General features: G+C 38.3%; 2 protein-coding genes across 3 annotated transcripts; one reads left to right on the plus strand and one right to left on the minus strand.

The window, feature by feature from the left end:
- Positions 1 to 625: 625 nt before the first annotated feature.
- Positions 626 to 20,624, minus strand: LOC134812776 (protein CASC3-like). Its single transcript, XM_063820342.1, has 14 exons — positions 20,545 to 20,624; positions 20,101 to 20,136; positions 11,791 to 11,841; positions 11,605 to 11,649; positions 10,876 to 11,397; positions 9,958 to 10,748; positions 9,761 to 9,810; positions 9,026 to 9,268; positions 8,736 to 8,863; positions 8,487 to 8,610; positions 5,014 to 5,180; positions 4,176 to 4,240; positions 2,094 to 2,224; positions 626 to 1,914 (listed from the first exon to the last, which is right to left on the minus strand). Exons 1-14 carry the CDS (start codon positions 20,620 to 20,622, stop codon positions 1,826 to 1,828), a joined length of 2,520 nt encoding a protein of 839 aa, XP_063676412.1. The 5' UTR covers positions 20,623 to 20,624; the 3' UTR covers positions 626 to 1,825.
- LOC134821195 (uncharacterized) lies at positions 6,607 to 8,460 on the plus strand. 2 transcript variants are annotated; one of them, XM_063831880.1, is made up of 5 exons: positions 6,620 to 6,663; positions 6,805 to 6,840; positions 7,255 to 7,407; positions 7,609 to 7,736; positions 7,925 to 8,460. In XM_063831880.1, exons 1-5 carry the CDS (start codon positions 6,661 to 6,663, stop codon positions 7,965 to 7,967), a joined length of 363 nt encoding a protein of 120 aa, XP_063687950.1. In that variant the 5' UTR covers positions 6,620 to 6,660; the 3' UTR covers positions 7,968 to 8,460. The 2 variants fall into 2 exon arrangements, with proteins under 2 accessions (XP_063687959.1, XP_063687950.1); XM_063831889.1 differs by lacking the exon at positions 6,805 to 6,840 and having other exon boundaries at positions 6,607 to 6,663; positions 7,925 to 8,062.
- Positions 20,625 to 21,713: the final 1,089 nt, after the last annotated feature.

A 21,713-nucleotide genomic window follows, 5' to 3' on the forward strand; every position in this document is an offset into this window, starting at 1 on the left:
ATAAGACAACCATTAAAATATGAGCACCCATACCCCTTGGGAACCCTAAAAGCTGAGTCGGCGGGTTTATTAACGACCGGTGAAAATGTGGTTCGGGAAAAATATGGCGAAATTACCCTAAACCCGCCACTTTATCCCGGTCATAATAATCCCGAGTAAGGTACCTGATTATTGTGCGGTTAATGAACATCCAGTTCTTTTGGTTTCGTTTGTAATTGTACAGCGAGACTAAGTTTCACTAATAAAAGAGATGCCTTAAATATCACTTTTCTTGTTTGAGAGGATCAACATTTCAAACTTGAAGTTTTGAATTGAGTTGTTCAACTATTGCAGAAATAATATGTTTGAAAGTCTTTAAATTTAAAAGGCTATTTTCAGAACACTTTCAGGTACATATTACTGTGGGTTGTCAAGTGCGCAATTGTAGACAGGAAACGACATGCAAATTGCAACCACTAAATTTATATGAACGAGTCCAATATAAGTCTCAAATATCACAACGGATGAAGGACTTTCATACAGCCCAACCAGTAAAGTTATAATATAGTCTTTGAGCTTTTGGGTTAAACTATATTTTGATCTGAGAGTCACTATAAACCGAACTAAGCAGTAAAACTATAAACGATTTAGGAAATTGTAGAAGATTCAAATCATCCGGATAATAACAAATACAATCTTATTTCCAAAAGATAACACTGAGAAATATCCTTTATAACAATCGACCGTAGTCTTTCTTTAATTATTAGTTTTCATAATGTTATACATATCGCAGTATTTATTGTTGGAATGGCCATGGCGAAAATCTAATTTTTCCCCATTGTTTTGGAATAAATTGCGAATGGCGATGACGCCGTTTTGTATGGTAAAGCGATCTTCAAACTGAGAACAATAATCAGCGCGTTCCAAGACGCGCATTGCAGCTAAGTACTAGGTAGCAGGTACTTGGTCACATTGTTCATGTTGAACGGGCGTCGGGCAACGGCGCATAATTCACAGCAGTGAACTCTAGTTTAAACTGACCTGGGTATTCCCCATGCATTCTATTCAGGATTAGTAAAAATAGTGGGAATTCACAGTTGGTATCATGTTACTCTTTCAAAGATGCCAATGGCAATAGACACTGATGATTTCAATGCACCGTTAACTATTATCCAACTCAACTTAATACAATTATTATCTAACTTAACTTCACTTAACTTAACGGGTGTATAAGCAGGTTCAAACAGTATTTAAGGGACTAATTTAATCAATAAGCCAGTTCTTCTTACCGTAATTTCAAAACAGTCAATACTTCAATACAATATACACTGAATAAATTATATGTTCCACTCTCATGAAATTATGCGAATATTGAATAAAAGCACGCGTCCGACAACGAAAAGACCGCACGTTCGCCATTGGCATTTACAAAAATGACAAAATCAATAAAAGAAATTTAAATCTAATGCTAATGTACTCTTCATAAGTCGTCACAATATTGCTGATTGATTGAAGCAAGCATTCACGTAATGTCTTTACTTTAAAAAGTCTTTGTCTCTCATTACAATAAATTTCTACTGACGGGGCTTTGGATAAAACGGTACTACATAATTCCCGAGCTCAACAACCCGCGTCTCCTCAAAACATTATAGGCGGGACGTCAAATTCAAGCCAATATAACTAACAACAATTTGACATCGGCCGAGCAAAAACGACCACTTTCTACTCTCTTTTCAAAACTTTCACCCGGTTGAGTTGAAGTGGTCGAGACGAAGGGACGAGGTGATGTCACACTTGTCACGTTGAGGTTAACATGACAAAAGTTACCATGACAAAATTTGGAAATCTAATTCTCGTGGATGACAGGAGCCATGTGGATTTGAGTGGTCGGATCGACGATAGGAATTGCTTTGTTCGACCTTTTGATGCCATTACCTGAAACAAATATCATGTAACATCCTCACAAGTTACAAACAGACTTCAGACAGGCTAGGAGGGCTTTAATAAGGGTATAGCATTGATTAATAATGTGAGGGCATTAAAAGTTTAAGGAAAAAGGCAACATAGAATTAGAAATGGAATTAATGGTTAGAAAGGGAGACTTAGTCACCTACTCGTCATTATGTCATGTTCGTGAGGCATTGGCGGATGGCCATGCCGGGAGGGCTGCTGCATGTATCCGGCCATCATGGCCGCCTGCTGCTGCTGTAACTGTTGTTGGTGCAATATCGCTTGTTGGATATAACTGAAACAGAAAGCGTCGTTAAAAGTTCTTTTAGCTTTTTTTTCGAACGTATCTAATTTTCATCTGATCTTGTGCATCAACATGGATCTTACTGCTTGCGAATGGCCTACGTCTTGGCTTGTCAATGGGCACGAGAAGATTCTGTATACAGTTCCATATATTTATAATTAACAAATCCTTTATCTGTCTAAGTTCCCCGATTTTGGCACACAAGTCTACAGTGCATATAACTACTGTCTCTAATTGCCACAGCGGTCAGTACTTGAGCCAAGAGATGTAGTAAAATAACGAACCCACTGCTACTCATCTCCTGAGCACTTAGCTTTGTTAATAGTCCGGCTAGTTGTAAGTTCATATGCAACATTCAGACTGTGCAGTGGCAGGAAACACACGCATTTGTTAAAACCACAAGTACATCAGATGACCGTGAGCCCTTAGTTTTGGAGTTAATTGCGACTAGAAGTGTCACGTGGGTTACGATGCAACGGGTGAGCGCCGCGCACGTCATAGCGCACGCGCTGGATTGCAGGGAACAATGGGAGCTCGAACCGCGGCCATGTTAGAACCGATCAGAGAGGCTGCTTCCGGGAACAGTATGACGCTTGAAACAGTTAGTAACCATGGATACCAGAGGGAATTGCACGGAGCCCAAACTGAGTGCCTGAAGTTTCCGCTAACCCTAAACGACATAATAGCTGGAAGAGATCAATCCTGGTCGCGAATAAAAGCACTCCCCTAAATCACGTGCTGGCTGGAGGCCAATTAGAGCACAAGATGGGGTCACGTGCACTTTAAATGGGGAACAAGTCCAGTTAGATCCGAACTCTGTTTGATATTTACTGAGCTGTTTGATAAATGCTTGTATGGAATATCTTTGTATGACATCCCTGCGCTTCTTACTCTTATATAATTGTGCTGTCACAAATTCCCTAATTGGCAAGATAAGGATTTGCTTGTTAGTCATTTAAGATACTCAGCACTCACTTTTAGGCAACTAACAAGTCCTGTAAATATTTTACCAGCCCACAGGGCAGTGTTCAATACTCTGTTTCGAGAGTAGCAGAATGTTGCTTCACGTGTTTTGTTTTATCGGACCTCCCGGCCTTATTTATTGTATATCTGTCCCATTAGCCCTGGCCCTGTATCATTAGTTCCATTAACACGATTAGCAAGTTAGCAACGCACTAGCAAATACACTGAACAAAGCACACTGGTTCTTGCCATACAAATTCACTAAACTACATCTCTTCAGCCTAAATGACTAATTTAATCCCGGACCTGAAGAGTGTCCGAATGCTTTGTTTGCGCTAGCCACATCGAGGCTACATAAACTGCTGATATTGTATGGAAATTTTCATTTAAACCAAGTTTTCGGGAGCATTTCAGGGAGCTGACTAAATGTTCGTACCTCATTTTGCGTTTCAACCTGCTTGTGAAAGGCTGGAACCTGTCTTTTAAACAGGACAACAACTTGCCTAATGCCGCCTCTATGTCGAGGGATTAGACTTGGTCGTATTGTCTTATGCCGCCAGGACGTCGTGACAATATTAAACATGGTCGCATTACATTTTATATTTCCAGTGTATTTAGCTTTAGTGCAGGACAAAGTGGACCTCATGGCCTGCAGTCAGTTGGACATACATTGACTCAGTACAATTATAACGAAATGTGGTGCTCTTGTAGTTGTGAACATCTTTATTCTTTCTAGCAATATAACGAAATTTGTTGCTCCTTTGGTTAAGGTCCTTTTGGTTTAAATAGTGCCATTATTGACGATAATATTGATATTTTTATTTCTCGTAACATGGGTAATTATCATCACAACCAAGAATATTAGCGGCTCATTGTCTAGTGAATATAATATAGAGTCAAAGAACCCATTGATGTCTGGTAAACAAATATACTGCTACAACTACTAGACTTATATTTTTATTAGGCAACATTTACTTACTCAGTATTCCCCGGTGGCGGAGCATAATTCCTCGACATCTGCTGGAGAAGCATCATCTGCTGCATCTGAAACAAAGTTTTATTTTCAACAAAGTTATTTTATCAATTGAATTCGATTACATATCTATTATTGACTACTAGAATACCCTAGATTATAGTTGAATTTGACCGGATTCATCGGCTTTTCGTCTGGGAGGTGTAACCGTTTCATCGTTGCAGACTTAATTAGAGAAAGAATATATGCGCATATTTGTTTGACAAACGAAACATCAAATGCGGCTAATTTGTATCTTTCTTCAAGAAAAGCAATTCACGCCTGACTTATAATCAAACGTTTTCTTAAGATTCAGACATCCTAATTAATGCTGCATAAGTATAGTTTGCCGTAATCACGACAAAGGAGCCCATAAAATGTACACCCACAAGTAATGACAAGTTCTAGAATTCCATTAATCTAAAACAAGGAGTACCCAGCAGCGGTTAATGTTAGTCTGACCTTTAGTACTTGTTAGCGCTATGAGTAGAGTAGTTGATGGCTCATGGAGACTATCTTGGCACAGTCATAGAAATTATTTGAGTGCAGAGTCGGGCGTGTAGCTGCCCGGTTCAATATGCGCATATGTATTTTATGTACGCTTACTCATTACTGTATGTCAAGCTTACTGACATTTTTCCCGACTTACAGACATAGTGTCTTTAACTTTAACTAAAGACACTTTAACTAATGATTTAGGTCTTTATAAATTAGAATACAAAAGGTTGATTTATTTGTCTCACCGTTACTATTATTTAGTTAAGTTATTATAATTTATAACAACTCATTATATATTTCTCATTACCTGTTGGTCATATTGACGGTCCTGCTCTGATAACATGAACTCCTGAGCGTAAGGGTTGAAGTTAGCGTAGTTAGGGTCCGGGTGATAAGAACCACCATGACCACCACCACCACCTCCTCCTCCACCATTACCGCTGTGGTTTACACCGGGGTATTGACTGCTGTAATCTGAAATAATGAGTACTTTAGAAGTTGGCTCAACTTTACCTGATTAATCTCATTAATTTTTATTTTTATCTAATCCAAATTTTCGAACAACCGACTGTGTATTTAAACGCACACACCGATAAGTCTCCGATGAACATGTTTTGTTGCCAGCTCCGCGGTTCATTAAGTTCCAGTACGTGTTATAAATAATTACTCTGCTTTACTGAATATATCACCCTGCAATTGATACTGTTCATAAACAGCACTATGGTATCCCCTGAGCCCATAATATTGAGTAGGTCTCTTAGCGGTATTGAGGTGCAGATAACAGTTTGAGTTATGTTATAATCCCTTATCATTTCAATACTTCCCCTTTGGCGAAGAAACTGGAAGCTTCTGGTGACTTAATGTGTTCCTGTGTACATTTCAGCACGTCGTAACCACCATGATTATTTCACAGTTTTATCAGCAAGGGGGGAATGCAACGTCAATTAATGTCAATTAATGTCAATTAATGTCAATTAATGTCAATTAATGTCAATTAATGTCAATGTCAGTTTTGCAAAATTTTGGAATACTGACATTAATTGACACGATATTTTTCGACCAGAAATTATGTAGTTCTACCATATTTTTAGCACTTTAGAACGTTTATATCATCAATTTATTCACTACTATCACATATGGAAATGTGAAATGTGAAAAAAATTCAGATCATTAAACAATAAAACTAAAATAATACGGTTTCCCGAAATTTAATTTTCTTAAATGGGCGTGGCCATCCAAGGGCGTGGTTCTCAACATCATCAGAACTTAAAACCCACATTAAACGAAATGCCTTCATGACATTTATATTTGAATAACGAATCTTAAACAGCTAACATTACTCCTTCATACTAAAAAAGCCGATTCTAGATATTTTACCTGTATAAGAAACCAATAAAATATGGGCGTGGCCGGTGGGGACCGAAGGTGGAAGAGTTGGAAGCTGAAATTTTTTTTGGTGGTCTTTGAACCTAAGGATCAACAGATAAGAACATACTCATAATTGTTCAAGGACATTTTGTTTTTTTGAACCGGTCTAACTTACATAGACGTGAATATCTTGAATATTTATCGAATAATGATAATCTCAAATTTCTAGACAAATTAATGTCAATTAATGTCAATTAATGTCAATTAATGTCAATTAATGTCAATTAATGTCAATTAATGTCAATGTCAGTTTGGGGTTTTTATGGAATACTGACATTAATTGACGTTGCATCACCCCCATCAGCAATGCCCAACGGCCAACAATCAATATGTACATCAAACCACACTCATTCTTCACTTAAGTAATCCACACTGCACTACCATCTGAATCCTTTCTAGAAGATTCTTTGTAAATTGACTCGAGTGATAAATAGTTAGAAATATGGGCGAGTCAATCAAACGAACTAATTTATTTTCTATTTTATAGGCTGAAGTCAACGTCTTCTGAACATTATACAGCTGCATTATGGTGAGTTAACTTTGTAACATCTTCCAATTTATCTTAGGTTAAATTTCTATACTAGCGAATCGGCGCTTTTTGAAGATTCTGCTATCTCTTGGTCGTCTAAATACTTGACGACCTCTAATACGCGGCATGCACATTCTCCAGGAACAATATCGCCAGATAAGTTCCGGTGAGGCTCAAGTAAGTAGTATGGGCTACACCGTGCATGTTCTAGTCCAGCCTGGGTACATGGAGGATGGTAGTTCATAACTACAATATTTTCCGAAGCTAAATTTTAGGCGCTGGAGTCGGATTAAATAGCAACCAGTTTATCAAGAGTCTCCTAGACTAAATACTATGAATTACTCAAATAAACCTCAAACGTTAAAATTAAATTTCGGCCCGATATGCTATGGTTTATATTGAAATAACTTGCATTGCTGAGTTTTTCCCTGTTATCTAATTCGACATGGGAGACGCATGTTGAAGGATTTTGAAAAAACAGGAGATATCGTCGACATAATCTTATAACCTAAGCTAAGTAAGGTACTTCAAGTTCGAAATTAATCGACAATTGCAAATTCTCTCAAGTTGTCTAACACTTCAACCGTTCAGCCAGGTGAGTTAGATGCTGCAGACACAGCCCTGATGATACAGGTACTTGAGAGGCTTCTCAACGACGACTCCTTCCTGGACGATGAGATCAAGAAGGAGATAAAACAGTATGATAACGATGGTAACCTCAAGATCGACCGGGCTGAGTTCCAGGTCAGTGGCAGGCTCATTTGTAAAAGTGGGAAAAGAGTTAAATTCATTTGGCAGTTTGCATACGTAATACATAATATAGTTGTAGTGTATGCTTCAAATCAATCTTAGAAACTAAAAATTGGAAACGAATTACTCAGTAGTCATACACGATCCATGGTTCATATAACGCAAATAAGTGCCGCAATAAGATATATGTTGCAGCAAATGCTGAACTCCTATCTGGGAACGATAAGTGAGGACGAGAGCTCGGAGTTGTTCGACGATATCGACAAGGACGGATCTGGGTTTATCGAGATCAGCGAGCTAAAACGGGTTCTACGGAACCAGATGTAAGTACTGAGTAGTAACCAATTTTGTGAGTTACTAAAAAATTAGCGAATCATGGTTACTAAGATTACTTACAATTACCATTGATTTTCTGAAGTCGAAAATTCGATCTTAAAGACCTATCTTATTCTTTCTTATTTTGTTCACGTATAATTTTTCGTAATGAAGTTTAAACAATTTCCACTCTCAGAATGCTGGAACTAGACAGGCTGAAGCTCGAGAATGGAATGTAGCTGGAACTTTCTACGAGAGAGAACAATCATGGACTGAATTTTTTTAACCGCCAGACTTTGGCCAAAAAACTCTTAAACGTTGCTCAATTGTTCTGGTGTCAACCTGTGAATTCCCAGATTTTAAATTATAAATTTCAGAACTCGGAGATTATTTCAAAATGATTTTCGTTTTTGCATGCAGGATCCGAGTCATTGGAACAAAACTTATTGTTAATGTATTGAACGGAACGCCCTTATTTGGAAATTTGGTATTATGTATACACTAAATGGCTAGTGATAGACAAGTTAAGTTCTGACGTTATATAATTATATTTATCCTTGATCTAAGAATTATATGTAGCTAATATGTAGATAATACTTATTATTAAGCTGTGAAAAATATTTCGTTTTATCAGTAAATTTTCATCTAGTCTAACAATTTATGTTTGTGAAATTTAATCGTTTGCAAAAAAGAAGAACGATAGCCAATACTGTATCATTTCATTGCAATAAATATCCTTGTTTTATTTATCAACTTACCTTCCATGCTCATGGTTTCTCGAACTTTCTCTCTCAAGGCAGTGGGATCCACGTTTTTGCTTCGCTGTGAGTATCGCTTTGGTTTAACTGTCACTATCTCGCCCTCTGTTTGAACTGTCATACTCTGAGATAAACAAAAGTTATTCGGAATCAATTACCATCAAGAACGGATAAACAAACTTGTGCGTCAATATGAAAGTCATTATATACGGTTTATAAACGTCAACAAACCCGTTTCAACACAATTACCTTGAATTTAGGCTGCTGTAAAACAGGCATATTTGCTACAGGCATTCTGTCTTGATGACTGGGTGGGAGTTCAGCATCTTGGTAGGCTACAGCTACTCTTTCCTCCTGGTCTGATTCTGTAGGACTGCCTGAGGGGAACACTTATCATTAAGAAAAAGTGAAAGTGAAAGAATAAAGAAATAATACTGATGATATTAGCAACTTGAGCAGGAGTAGGAACCGTCAAGTGTCAACCGTAATTGACATTTCTTGTTATCGTATATATACAAATTGAGGGCCCTGAAACTTACTATTAGAGTGGTTGGCAGCCATTTCTTGTGCCTTCTCTTGAGCGATCTTGTAGATTAGAGAGTTTTGGTTGGGTGAAGTGCGAGTGTGTCGACTGCGACCTTTGCCAACGACCGTCCCTCCTTCCTCCCTGTGACGGGACTGTGTGGCTACACGCTGAACATCCAGGCCTAATCTCAGCTGATCCAACCTTAGCTGCTCCAGCTGCTTCCAGATCTCATCCTCATTATCACGGCCTCGTCTCCCTGCCAAAAGTACAGTTTTTTAAAATTTTTACTTCGGAGTATTCCAACAGCCACATTGTTACACAAGTGCAACCAGCCAATTACAGGAAGCCGAAGGATTTGTTTTAGCCAGTGACGGTTAGGGTAGTGTGTACCATACTTTCTTCGCCCGAGACTTTGCTGCAATGTGCAGCTCCTCATTTAACCCTCACACCCGATTTCTCGAGTATTCGGCTGAGTAGACCGGGGGGCTGCATAGACCACTCAGGATCCTTAGTTGAACGTCAACGACGCTCACCCCACGACCAGGCAGACAGTGGGATTCGAACCCGCAACCTTACGATTGCAAAGCTGGCGTTCTAACCAACTGGCCGTTAATTTGTCAAATTATAATTTTGTACCATTTTTAATGTTCTGTTCATTTATAATTGTTCTTGAAGTTGGTTTGGAATAATTAATTATTAAGTTCTCGATTTATTTCGAAATGCCACTGATAAAAAATGATGGTGTTACCTGGTCGGCGGGTATTGTCGGGCTCGTCCTCAAACTCATCGTCATCAGAACTGAAAGTGTGTTGTCAGCATCAAAAAAATGTCAATAATTAAGTCCAGGCATAGGTGACCCAATAACAAAATTTTGAAGGGCAAACCAAAGAGCTGTGTAACTGTTACGAAACGAAAAACAAAATGAGTAATAAAAATAAAACTTACTCGTAGTCCCGGTAACGAAGGGGTTTCCTGTCTCTGCCTCCACCCCGTCGTTTGCCAGCACTAGGTCTTTCTCGGTCTCGATCAAAGTCTCTGCTAAATTCTCGTGGTCTCTGCTCGGTGTCTCGATCTCTGCCTCGGTGCTTGACTTCCCGCTCTTTTTCCAGCTCTCCGTCCGGATTGTTCCTATTTCCTCCTCTTCTTCTACTATTTCCCCTCTCGGAGGGGACAGGTTCTTTCTCCACTAGTTCCTCAGGAGGTGACGTGCCTGTTCCTACTCCTACAGTATACGAGTCTGCCATTTCTACTTTGTCGAATTTCTGCGGTTTGTATCCGCCGCCGCCGCGTCTGCCGCCCCGACTTCGAGAGCGATCTTCACGTTCGTGCCTTTCTCCCTCAGGACTCTTCGCTCGATCTCGTGGATCTGGCTTAGTCCGTCTTCCTGAGTGACTTCTGTCCTCGCGTTCACGAGGGCCCTGATTTGGTTTACCAGACTCGTTATTGTAGTTGGGTCTGCGGTACGACTCCTTGCCGATATCGTTCTCCCGATCCCCTACTCTGCTCTGGTCCTCATTCGACCTGTGTTTAGATCGGCCTCGTCCCTCACGGCTCAATCTTCGCGTGTTCTGTCTAGGATCTGGTCCTACTCCAATTTCAGAGGATTCAGTCTGGACATAAGGGTTAGGGGGAGGACCTCTACCCTCGTCTCTTGGTACAAGGCTCCTGAATTCACTCTCCCGGTGTTTCTTTGGTGGTCCTTCTCGCTTCCGCCTTTGAGGCTTCTCTTTTTCCCACTGAAACACAGTACGAATAGATGAATGACTAGAGAATAAGGAAAAAACAGAAACGGAATGTGATACTATTCAATTCAAAGTCGCGTGAAATTCGAATAAAGGAAAGTTTCCTACAAATAAAACATACATCTTCCTTAGGTTTCTGCTCAGATTCATCGAACATATCATGGACCCATTTCTTCTCCTTCTTACCACCCCAAACTCGGCCCGTGTTATCTGTTCGAGCACCACGTGACCTCTTGTCATCTGGGTTGGAATAGTTTCTGTCGTCATGCTGATAAAACATCCCCCTCTTAGGCACATGTGTGGGGCTTTCTTCATCTGACTTCTCTTTATCCTCATCACTTTCCGCATCGTTATCTTCCTCCTCGTTATCTTCCTCTTCATTGATCAGTTCCTCTTCATCCCCTTCATTTCGTTTTTTGTTTTCCTTTACTTTTTTGACTTTCCTCTCTTTATTTTCTTTCACTTCTTCTTTCTCTTCCACCTCTTCTTTTTCTTCCCCCTCTTCTTCATCTTTGCCTTTACCCTCTTCTTCATCTTTGCCTTCACCCTCATCGACCCTTTCGACTTGGTTTTCTCCTTCATTTACTTCAACTGGAGCGGCTGCAGTTTTCAAGGGATCATCTTCCTCTGCTCCAGATTGTACCTGAGAAGCATAATGGATATAAAAACGGCTGCCAATGTTTGAACACACGATAACATAACGAATAATCTGAAAACGCTGTTTACGACAAGCACAACGTGGAATATTTAGATACGCACCGCCTTGTTGTGCAATTAAAACAGTACAGTATTATGTACACTAAACCAAACCAATTAATGTATTGTACATCACTCATAATGGTTCACATACTTCGGGAGTGGGGAGGCCGTTGTCTTCTTTGTCGGTTGCTGGAGTCTGCAAATATGAAAGTGTTACTTTAAAGAACTTAATGATGATCAAATATAACATGCTAGTCAAATTTGAAGTGGTCTTGCCGTCGTACATTACAGAAATTATTATTTCATCATAGCACATAATGATGTACAAGAAGTATACCTCATTAAGTCTAGAAAGCTCTTCGTCAGTTTGGTCGCTCTCACGCCCACTCTGAAAATTGAAATATTTAAAGATCCTCTTATTCGCTATGCTAAATTCTATTCAGAATTTCTTTGCAGAATAACTTTACTTGTAATTGATTTTCTGTGCCGAAGAATTCGTCGTATTGACTGCATTTTATAGCATATTTTAACAGACACACAGCACTAGCTTGTACAATGACCGCACCTTTGTTGCCTGTCTTCAAATTTCTAAAGCGTGGAACAAATTAACGAGTTCCAGAATGATTCGCGAAGATGAAATAATCGCCAAGGACTGTTCTTCTTGAAGAATATACACCTACTTCACATGAAGACACATTCTAGAAAAATCCTACACTGATCGACCGCTTAAATCGGTCTAGCATTACATGAATGGACGGTCGTACAAACGCCCGCAAGGGCGGGCCGCCGTTATACAGTATAAACACGTACGTGTAAAAACGCGCGATTAAAGAAGAAAATTTGTGTTTCCATACTAAGTTGTTTTTGCGCCCTACAAACATGTACTTTTGAAACATAAATTTATTTGAAACTTTCCAGAACATAAAATAGATATATATAATTTTTGCAAATGGACAACTTGCATGAATTGAACGAAATTAGAGATATAGCTGCATGCAACAGATGTTGGGAAAATCTTTTTCAAGGGTACAGTTTACCGCATTAAGGTATTTTTAAGAATCATTTTTGTCGGTAAATAAGATCCTGTTTTATAATAATAATAATATATATATTATTATTATACAATGAAAACAACGATTCTACAAACTCAGAGTTTCATGCAAATGCAATCATCAGTGTATCAGAATAACTTACTAAATTAATAAATCCATGTTTTCCTTACAAGCTCCTTCATAAAATTAACTTAACTAAACTAAATCAAAAACAAAATCAAACGAAACGAAACGAAATTGAAACGAAAATGAAATACAAGAACAAAAACTAAAATTAAAATAAAATATTCCTAAAAGCATTTCTTCAGCATAAACTTGTTGGTGTGCCTACATTTACTTATGAGTTCCCTCCTCCTATTTAATAGATTGCCATCTTTATTTAAAATAATATAAAGTTTTTCAGTAAGGCAGAGATGACAATCTTTCGTACCCCCCTTGTACGGATGAGCATGTTTGATTATTTTCCAAGATATTTTATATGGTGTTTGTTTATCTTTCAACTCCCATATTTTCTTAGATAGCTCCGTCTGATTTCGTAGCTTCTCGAGTTTGAAAGAGCTTGTGTGTGAACTGAAACGGGTCTTAAAAGTGTTTTCAGTAAGCCCAATATATTTGTGCTCTTTCTTTTCATTTTCCACTGCAATAGTTGCTTCATATATCACTGCTGCTTCCAGGCATTGTCCGTTCAGTGGGCACATTTCCGGCTTTCTGCAATTGCACGTTTTCGATTTAATTGTAGGTTCTTTCTGAGCTTGGTGTCTGGTGCTCGCTAAGATGGATCCTACGTTGGGTAGGCAACTGTATGATAGCTTAATTGTGTTTCTGTTGAACATTTTGTGAAATTGGTGTCCTCTGGGGAAGTGCTTGTCTAGTAATCGGAGGAAGCTCTTGCCTATGTTTGTTGTTACATTTGAGCTGTATGGGGGGTTGAACCATATGATCTTCCTGGATCTCTTCCTGTTGGCTCGTGGCAAGGCGGTGCTAGTATCTGTAAACTCTAGTTGGTGGTCGTGGCCGCTTTCTTTAAGTGCTGTTCCGTAAATCCCTTTCGCTTTGTCAAACTCTTCTTTATTGCAGGAGATGTCCGATAGACGCCGGTTTATCATTTTGGGGAGCTGGTTTATGATTGTTGGCGCCGAAACATGTGAACTTGTCGGCCTATACATGCTCAACCAACTCCAGCAGTATATTCCAGCCAACCAAATCGGTCTCTACAGAGACGACGGCCTAGCAATCATTCCACAAGCTAACGGACCGAAACTAGACCGAATCCGGAAAAAGATCACGGCTATATTCAAGGAGGAAGGACTAAAGATCACAATAGAAACCAATCTCGTTGAAGTCGACTTCCTAGACGTGACACTTAATCTTGACAGTGGGAAATACTTCCCCTTCCGAAAGCCAAATGACACACCGCTATATATCAACAAGCAGTCAAACCACCCACCAACAATCATAAACCAGCTCCCCAAAATGATAAACCGGCGTCTATCGGACATCTCCTGCAATAAAGAAGAGTTTGACAAAGCGAAAGGGATTTACGGAACAGCACTTAAAGAAAGCGGCCACGACCACCAACTAGAGTTTACAGATACTAGCACCGCCTTGCCACGAGCCAACAGGAAGAGATCCAGGAAGATCATATGGTTCAACCCCCCATACAGCTCAAATGTAACAACAAACATAGGCAAGAGCTTCCTCCGATTACTAGACAAGCACTTCCCCAGAGGACACCAATTTCACAAAATGTTCAACAGAAACACAATTAAGCTATCATACAGTTGCCTACCCAACGTAGGATCCATCTTAGCGAGCACCAGACACCAAGCTCAGAAAGAACCTACAATTAAATCGAAAACGTGCAATTGCAGAAAGCCGGAAATGTGCCCACTGAACGGACAATGCCTGGAAGCAGCAGTGATATATGAAGCAACTATTGCAGTGGAAAATGAAAAGAAAGAGCACAAATATATTGGGCTTACTGAAAACACTTTTAAGACCCGTTTCAGTTCACACACAAGCTCTTTCAAACTCGAGAAGCTACGAAATCAGACGGAGCTATCTAAGAAAATATGGGAGTTGAAAGATAAACAAACACCATATAAAATATCTTGGAAAATAATCAAACATGCTCATCCGTACAAGGGGGGTACGAAAGATTGTCATCTCTGCCTTACTGAAAAACTTTATATTATTTTAAATAAAGATGGCAATCTATTAAATAGGAGGAGGGAACTCATAAGTAAATGTAGGCACACCAACAAGTTTATGCTGAAGAAATGCTTTTAGGAATATTTTATTTTAATTTTAGTTTTTGTTCTTGTATTTCATTTTCGTTTCAATTTCGTTTCGTTTCGTTTGATTTTGTTTTTGATTTAGTTTAGTTAAGTTAATTTTATGAAGGAGCTTGTAAGGAAAACATGGATTTATTAATTTAGTAAGTTATTCTGATACACTGATGATTGCATTTGCATGAAACTCTGAGTTTGTAGAATCGTTGTTTTCATTGTACAATGCTCCCCTCCCGGGTAGAGCACTCTTGAAACTGGATTTCTCCAAAAGAAACATCATATTATTATTATATATATATAATAGTAGAATAATAGTATAATAGTCAAATTATATATATAATAGTAGAATTAATAAATAGTTGTTGTTTGGTTTCCCAAAGAGAGTGGGAAACCAAACAACAACTATTTATTAGTTACGCTCCTTCGACTCGTCGTTGTTGAGCACTCTCGTTTGATAATAGTAGAATTATATATATAATAGTAGAATAACTATAATAGGAACAATCTGAGCAAGTTTGGGCGAATTTCTATGTGCCAAACTTGAGATATCACTTCAAACACAAGAAAATATCTCAAAATCGGTAATATATCCGGTGTTTGAAGTGATACATAAAGTTTGGCACATAGAAATTCGCCCAAACTCGCACAGATTGTTCTTATTATAGTTATCTTACTATCTGGAAAGTTTACAGAAAATTTACCACCAAGATCTCGAGATTAATGCCTTGGTACCAAGTATTGTACCTTGGTACAGTTTGTTACAGAAAGTACAACTCACAGAAAGTTGACGGACAATAACCTCAGGTTAGAACGATTCGTAGTCGACTAGTATACACTATACATGCGCATCGTTGTGGAAGGAGAGATCTTCTGAGGGCCTTGGTTTATTGAGTAAGAAAGGAAAAAATGTGGAATTTGATTCATTCTCGTGCAAATACGTGCGAGCATTCACTCTGGCATTTGACAACAACAAAAAAACTTTGTACGTCGATAAAAAGTAGCCAACCTGCGTCCTTTCTAGTAGTAGTAGGGAGTAGCCCTCCTTTCTTACAGGAGGAATATGCGACGATTTCGCCAGATTTGTGAAATGTAAATAATGTCATTAGTTTGTTATTTTCCTTTACTTAGGGTATGCAATGCAATGGTCCCTGGCCTTGCCCAATACATTCCTCTTTTATCCCACCTTCCATTACTGAACCCTGGCGATTACCTTTTGTACTGGATTTTATTCTATAGGTGGCGATCAAGATTAATTTTGCTATATCAGATCGTATAGTAGAAATCTGTAAGAGTTCCAATCGGTCGATGAGTAAACAATATAATTGCCAATCAATTTTGTTTACAAAATACCAAATACGAATTTCTCTGCCATGATTATTTTCATATTTTTTTCAAACGCGAGAAACTTAACTGGTAAGAAATACCAAAAAGATTTGAAAACATCAATAATTATAGACACGATAAAGACATGATAACGATGTTTGAAGCTAATTGATGTCAAGTTACACTCGGACTTTCCATCATAGCTTTTGGATTATCAAATAACGGAGTAGTTCGCTGTTTATTTTGGATTACAGCAGCTTGAACTTTGAGGGAAAACATAATATCAGAAAGTTGATGATAATCAGTTTACTGGTCATCTGGTGTTTCGGTGTCACTAATTTTGTTTACACTCGGTCACTTGTCAAGGCATGTACAGGTCTTTCGGCGAATTTTCTTTGTAATAAAATCATGGACTTAAATACTTTGTGGAACAATTTTAAAGTTTATTGATAAAAAAATGATAAATTTTAAAATATCTCTCTACATTAAATAATTCCAGTAAGATTTTCAGTCAATGATCGTATCGTTTTTATGTCGTCCAATTTGACCTTGTGCAACAGCACAGCAGTGCCCAACACGCCACTGTACATTTTCCACTTCTGATGATAAAACCCCTCCAAACACTCGACTCCAGTTCCCGTCAGATTAGTAAGCACCCCAATATAAGCATCCTCAACTGCAAACTGAGGGGTGCGCCACATGATGCTGGTGATGCGCTGAACTAGCGCTGCGTTCAACACGTAGCCAGCTCCTGCTGCGTAGGTAGGGTAGTAGGTACTGGGGTAGTGGTAAGGGTCGACAGCGTATTTTCCTGTTCTGGAAACGAGTTTGTTCGAAATACACTCGCCCCCATACCAGGGTTTAGTTGATGAGACATTTATCAGAGTCAGCGCTAACTTTGAAACGTTGAGATATGAATCATCGTCTAACTTGACAAGAAAATCGTACGAATAAGCATCTCGTTGATGTTGTAGCCTCCCCAGATACCAGGCGAGTTTGTGAACAATGTTGCGATAAGAATCAGGACCAGGCCAGACCACCATGTCCCCAAACTCCTTTACCTCATCAGACACATCATACTCCATATTATCCTGGCCCACTAGGAAGATATATTCTAATTCTATAAAACCCCTTCCTGGTAGGGCCCAAGTATTGTTTAACCAGCCGTGAGTGCGGAGCATGTTTCTGATATCTTTATTTCTGGCTGCTGAGAGGATAACTACAATGAAGCGAGGAGTGAACACTGAAGGCTTTGTACTGACTTTACCACTATCATTTATTATAGAGAACTTGATATTACCAATGTTGGCAGAAGTGACAGATTGAGGTAGATTAGCACCACTCTTTATACCAGATACTGTGAGTTTTGAGATGCAATGTAGAGGAGAATATGAGAGCTGGAATATTATGGAGATACCGAGGAGAATCAAGATAATGGATGTTATCCGGTAGAAGAGATCTGATCTTCGCATTAACTTGATCTTCCAACACTAAATCATGGACTAAATAATGGAGTTACTCTATTGAGTTTATAACAGAACTGAGGAATTCACATTTCTACAAGAAGTCCTACTTGGTTGAATACAACTTAATCTTTATTAGCCCATGAAATTAAGCTAAATAACGGGAAGCTAACCGCTATAAGTAATTTGTAAATAACTAATTAAGTACATTTTACACGGCAGCACACGGTAAGGGTAATTAAAAAAAAGCTTATAATACTTGAAATGGACTTAAATTTAATTGACGATGGGAATTTTATATTTATATGACTGAATAATTAATACAAATTGTTGAGTGTCAAAATTGCTACGTGCTCTGTGCGACCTCAAATAAACTAAAAATGTCAGATAAACCACTCACTAAACCCAGCAACAACGCGGACTAATCTACCACTCATTAACCCCCCCCCCCCCCCCCGGCCCCGGCCCCGGCCCCCCCTCCTCCCTAGCTCATTACCCTCACTAATGCTACAAGAAGTATCTAGACAGGTAAAACGAACCCCCTCCCCACCCGGCCTCACGTTCTTCTTTAATCGTTAATTAGGGTCGAGTATGAGCAAGCACGCAGTATCATGGTATACATGTACTAGCATTATGCGAGGTGGTATAACGCTACTAACCCTACTAAGTACTAACTACTGGGCAAATGTTTTAAAGACCGTTTACATGGTGGAACACCACAGGTTTCATGTCAAGAGATACTCTAAGAATAGTAGTAAGTATCGAGTTAGGAGCACTGATGACCATTTTAGTAGGATATGGGATGTAGTTGATACTATTCTACTGTGGTCAGCTGAGCTCGTTAATTTAGTTTTAGATAAACTAATTTAACTGTTAGTGAATAAAAAAGTGTGTTATGTTTTTAACTTTTAGGAAACGTTCCAGACTTAGAGATTTCATATGTCTCAACCTTCTTATCACATATAAACAGGCCATACTAAGGACAAATTTTAAACAGTGATATAAAATTACCAGAATGTAAATGGTAACTGGCGATCTTCTCCATCTTTATACCATAGGAAGTTAGAAATAGTGCAATTTACCGGAGAAAAACTTTCCCGAGTTTAGATAAATCTGTTTTCTTTTTTTTCTGAGAACATTGCTGAAGATCTAAATTTTATTTAACTATAATGCCCATCATGTATCACTTATTTATAGATCAAATAAAAGACAGGTTTTATATCTGGCACGCCTCCAAAAGTCGATAATAATACCATTTAAGTAATCAAACCCCATTTTACACTAATCAGCCACCTCATTAATTGAAAATGAAAACCAAGCTGTTGGATGATAATCGTGTTCTTCCTAACTACCCAATCAATAAGCGCTAATAAGGTTCAGCCTGAATCACGCTTGCTCACACACTAATTAACTACCAATCATAACACACAGTCCAAGATAACATTTATATGTATTATGTAATGCTGGTCATAGTGTGTATTGTGTAATTATATTATATACATAAGTAAGTGTATACAAAAGTGTTTGTTTCTCGGGTTCAAGTGCTCTACTAAACAAATAGGAGCTTTTTATAAGCGTACCAAAGTAAACGATATTAGTTGAGCAATAACATCGTTTACTTTGTTACGCTTAAGTAAGTGTAAAAGATACAGATCTGTAGATATTGCGGAGCGTTTAAATCAAACTGGTAACAACTAACGTGACTGAAATAATGTGAGGCAACTATTTTACGAAACAGTTAGCGAGCGAGATCAATCTTAATCAACAATATAACCACAATACAACTTGAATGAAATCGATTGTAACAGATTGCAATCTGATTTTGGATATCTTAACCTGTGAGGGATGGATCGACGCGACGTCCATTCGTATTGCATTAATTTAGCAGCCAAAACTTTGGATACAAAATTTAATTAGGAAGATTACAAATTCAACAGATGGTTTTGTAAGAACGTGTTCATTTGAAGTTGAGGGTATTGGACATTGGTACGATATCAGTAACCCTATTAAATGGCACTATGCAGTAGACTTTGCCACACTATGACACTATAATATATAAACCCTCAATGGTTAGGATAATCGTTTCATCCTCTATATACATACTAGGCAAACTTTGTCACATACTCACATGGCGATATCTTTATCAGATGATAAAATATAACTTAAACTCGGCCAGCAGTGAGATATAAACTTCATCACACTATAAAATTGCGACTGGGTACGGTAGTGGGTTGACATGGCCCCTTGCTGCCGTAATCCGTATTTGACCAAATTTTCGAATATCCACTGTCCAGTTCATACTTCATAGGAGGGTTCCATATGATTATTATCTACATATTTAACGATTTTTTTTTCCGTTAAATGGTACCTCCAGGTTAACTCCGTCACATATTTAAGAAATATATATGAGGGATATTTAAGACACCCTGACAAGGAATGCCGAATAGTCTAGCATTCTGCATTATTATTTTTATAATTTTGATAATATTTAATAATTATTCTGATTAACAATTCTCACCTCGTACTCAGACGCTTGTGATGCTGTAGCTTCACTCTGAAATAAAGTCGTATTAACAAGGCAGCTTCAAATATTTTATCGTACTAGACAATTAACATCGAATGAACATAGCTTTCTCGTGGGGGTGTTTAACCCCAAAAACCCCCATTTGAGGTAAAGTTGGGTTTTTATTACAAAAAATGTTAAAATTAATATTATTTACACCTACATTCATTTGATACCAAATTACATGTTACCCTCCATCATCCCCATTATCAAATTCCCAGAATGGGAATTCCCAGAATGGGAATTTGAGGTAAAATGGGTTTTTTGGGGTTGGACATCCCCTTTCTAGTGTAAGGACAAAAGTAAGAATTTGGAATGTATCAAATTGTTCAACTTGCAAATTTAGACATCTATTGTTTGATCTTACACCCACATAATTGAATATACTGTGCTACTCACCCCACTCCAAACGTTATCTTCATCCTCGGAGCTGACATCGGACCGTCTTCTTCTCCTTCTTCTACACGGGTCTTCCATCCTAAATATGACAGTAAGTTGTGTAAATCAGGGTTGCCGTTCAGAGTCCCAGCCAGGTCACATGGTTTCTCTCTGCACAGTACTGACTACTGGTGCCCAACCAAGGGTTATGGTCAATAAACAATCAAGAAAAGGTGGTAAATATGTGATAAAAAGCCTTAAAAGCTTGAATGAGGGAATAAGGGTTGTAAGCCAATACTGTAAAAATTCAGGCTCGAACTAAAAAAGTATGCATTTTCAAGAAATTTAGGTGAACGGAAAAGGTACAGTAAATATGAATTATGAGTACTTTATAACAATTTTACTCTCCATCATAACCATATCATGAAAGGTAAGCAGTATGTGACAACTGAACGCTTAAATTTATTCAGTGTACATAGGCCACAACCCAGTAATACCCATTATAAGAATAGGCATGTCATAAAAAATATAAAACATGAATCAGTTATTATTAAAATTACTCATTTCACATAGAAATTCAGTTTTCAATATCAAAAATAAGCTACTTCAAAAAAAACAGATATCAGAATTCTGTAAAGAATACCATTTTTACACCCAAGACAAAGATTGCTTGCTGTGACATGAAAGTCCAGAACCCTCCACAGAAATAAGGTGCATCTGAGGAGACATGAGGCTGACTGGCAGTGGTAGTCTCGTCACTAAACACTCAGCACAGTATTCTATATTTTCCTGGTATTGAACAACTTTGCAATACTGATCATAATATTTCTTGAGATTTGAAGACAGTTTTAAATCAGAATATCTAATAACATAATCTTCTTTAGAACTTGGGTTCCTTCCAAGAGGGTTCTTAATTATCTTACATCCATTCTGAGCAGCATCATGGATACGTTTCTTACCGTGGAAAAGTGAGTGAGACTGGTTTCCCAGTTCAACTGTAAGAGCATTTGTAATGTGACCGCGATGCATTTTGAGATGCTTCCAATCATTTACAACAGGATGGAACAAGTCAGATAACACACCTTGGATATCGTTTAGGTGATGACGAGTACATTCCAATCTTAGTAAACTTGTGTCACTTCTTGAATCATACTGGAGTCTATCTATTCTGGCTAAGTCGATGTGATTCT

The sequence above is a fragment of the Bolinopsis microptera genome, chromosome 1 (genome assembly GCF_026151205.1).
Source record: "Bolinopsis microptera isolate Bmic1 chromosome 1, MBARI_Bmic_1.0, whole genome shotgun sequence".
In the NCBI taxonomy this organism is placed as follows: Eukaryota; Metazoa; Ctenophora; class Tentaculata; order Lobata; family Bolinopsidae; genus Bolinopsis; species Bolinopsis microptera.

Bases quoted from the DNA above. Each gene is read 5' to 3' on its own strand.
- LOC134812776 (XM_063820342.1), bottom strand. From the start codon at position 20,622: ATGGAAGACCCGTGTAGAAGAAGGAGAAGAAGACGGTCCGATGTCAGC. The intron at 11,398-11,604 runs GTATGTGAACCA...TATGCTTCTCAG, and splicing joins ACGGCCTCCCCACTCCCGAA to GTACAATCTGGAGCAGAGGA. The intron at 8,611-8,735 runs GTAATTGTGTTG...TGTTTATCTCAG, and splicing joins TACAGCAGCCTAAATTCAAG to AGTATGACAGTTCAAACAGA.
- LOC134821195 (XM_063831880.1), top strand. The intron at 6,841-7,254 runs GTAAGTAGTATG...TCAACCGTTCAG, and splicing joins TAAGTTCCGGTGAGGCTCAA to CCAGGTGAGTTAGATGCTGC. The intron at 7,737-7,924 runs GTAAGTACTGAG...TTCCACTCTCAG, and splicing joins CGGGTTCTACGGAACCAGAT to AATGCTGGAACTAGACAGGC.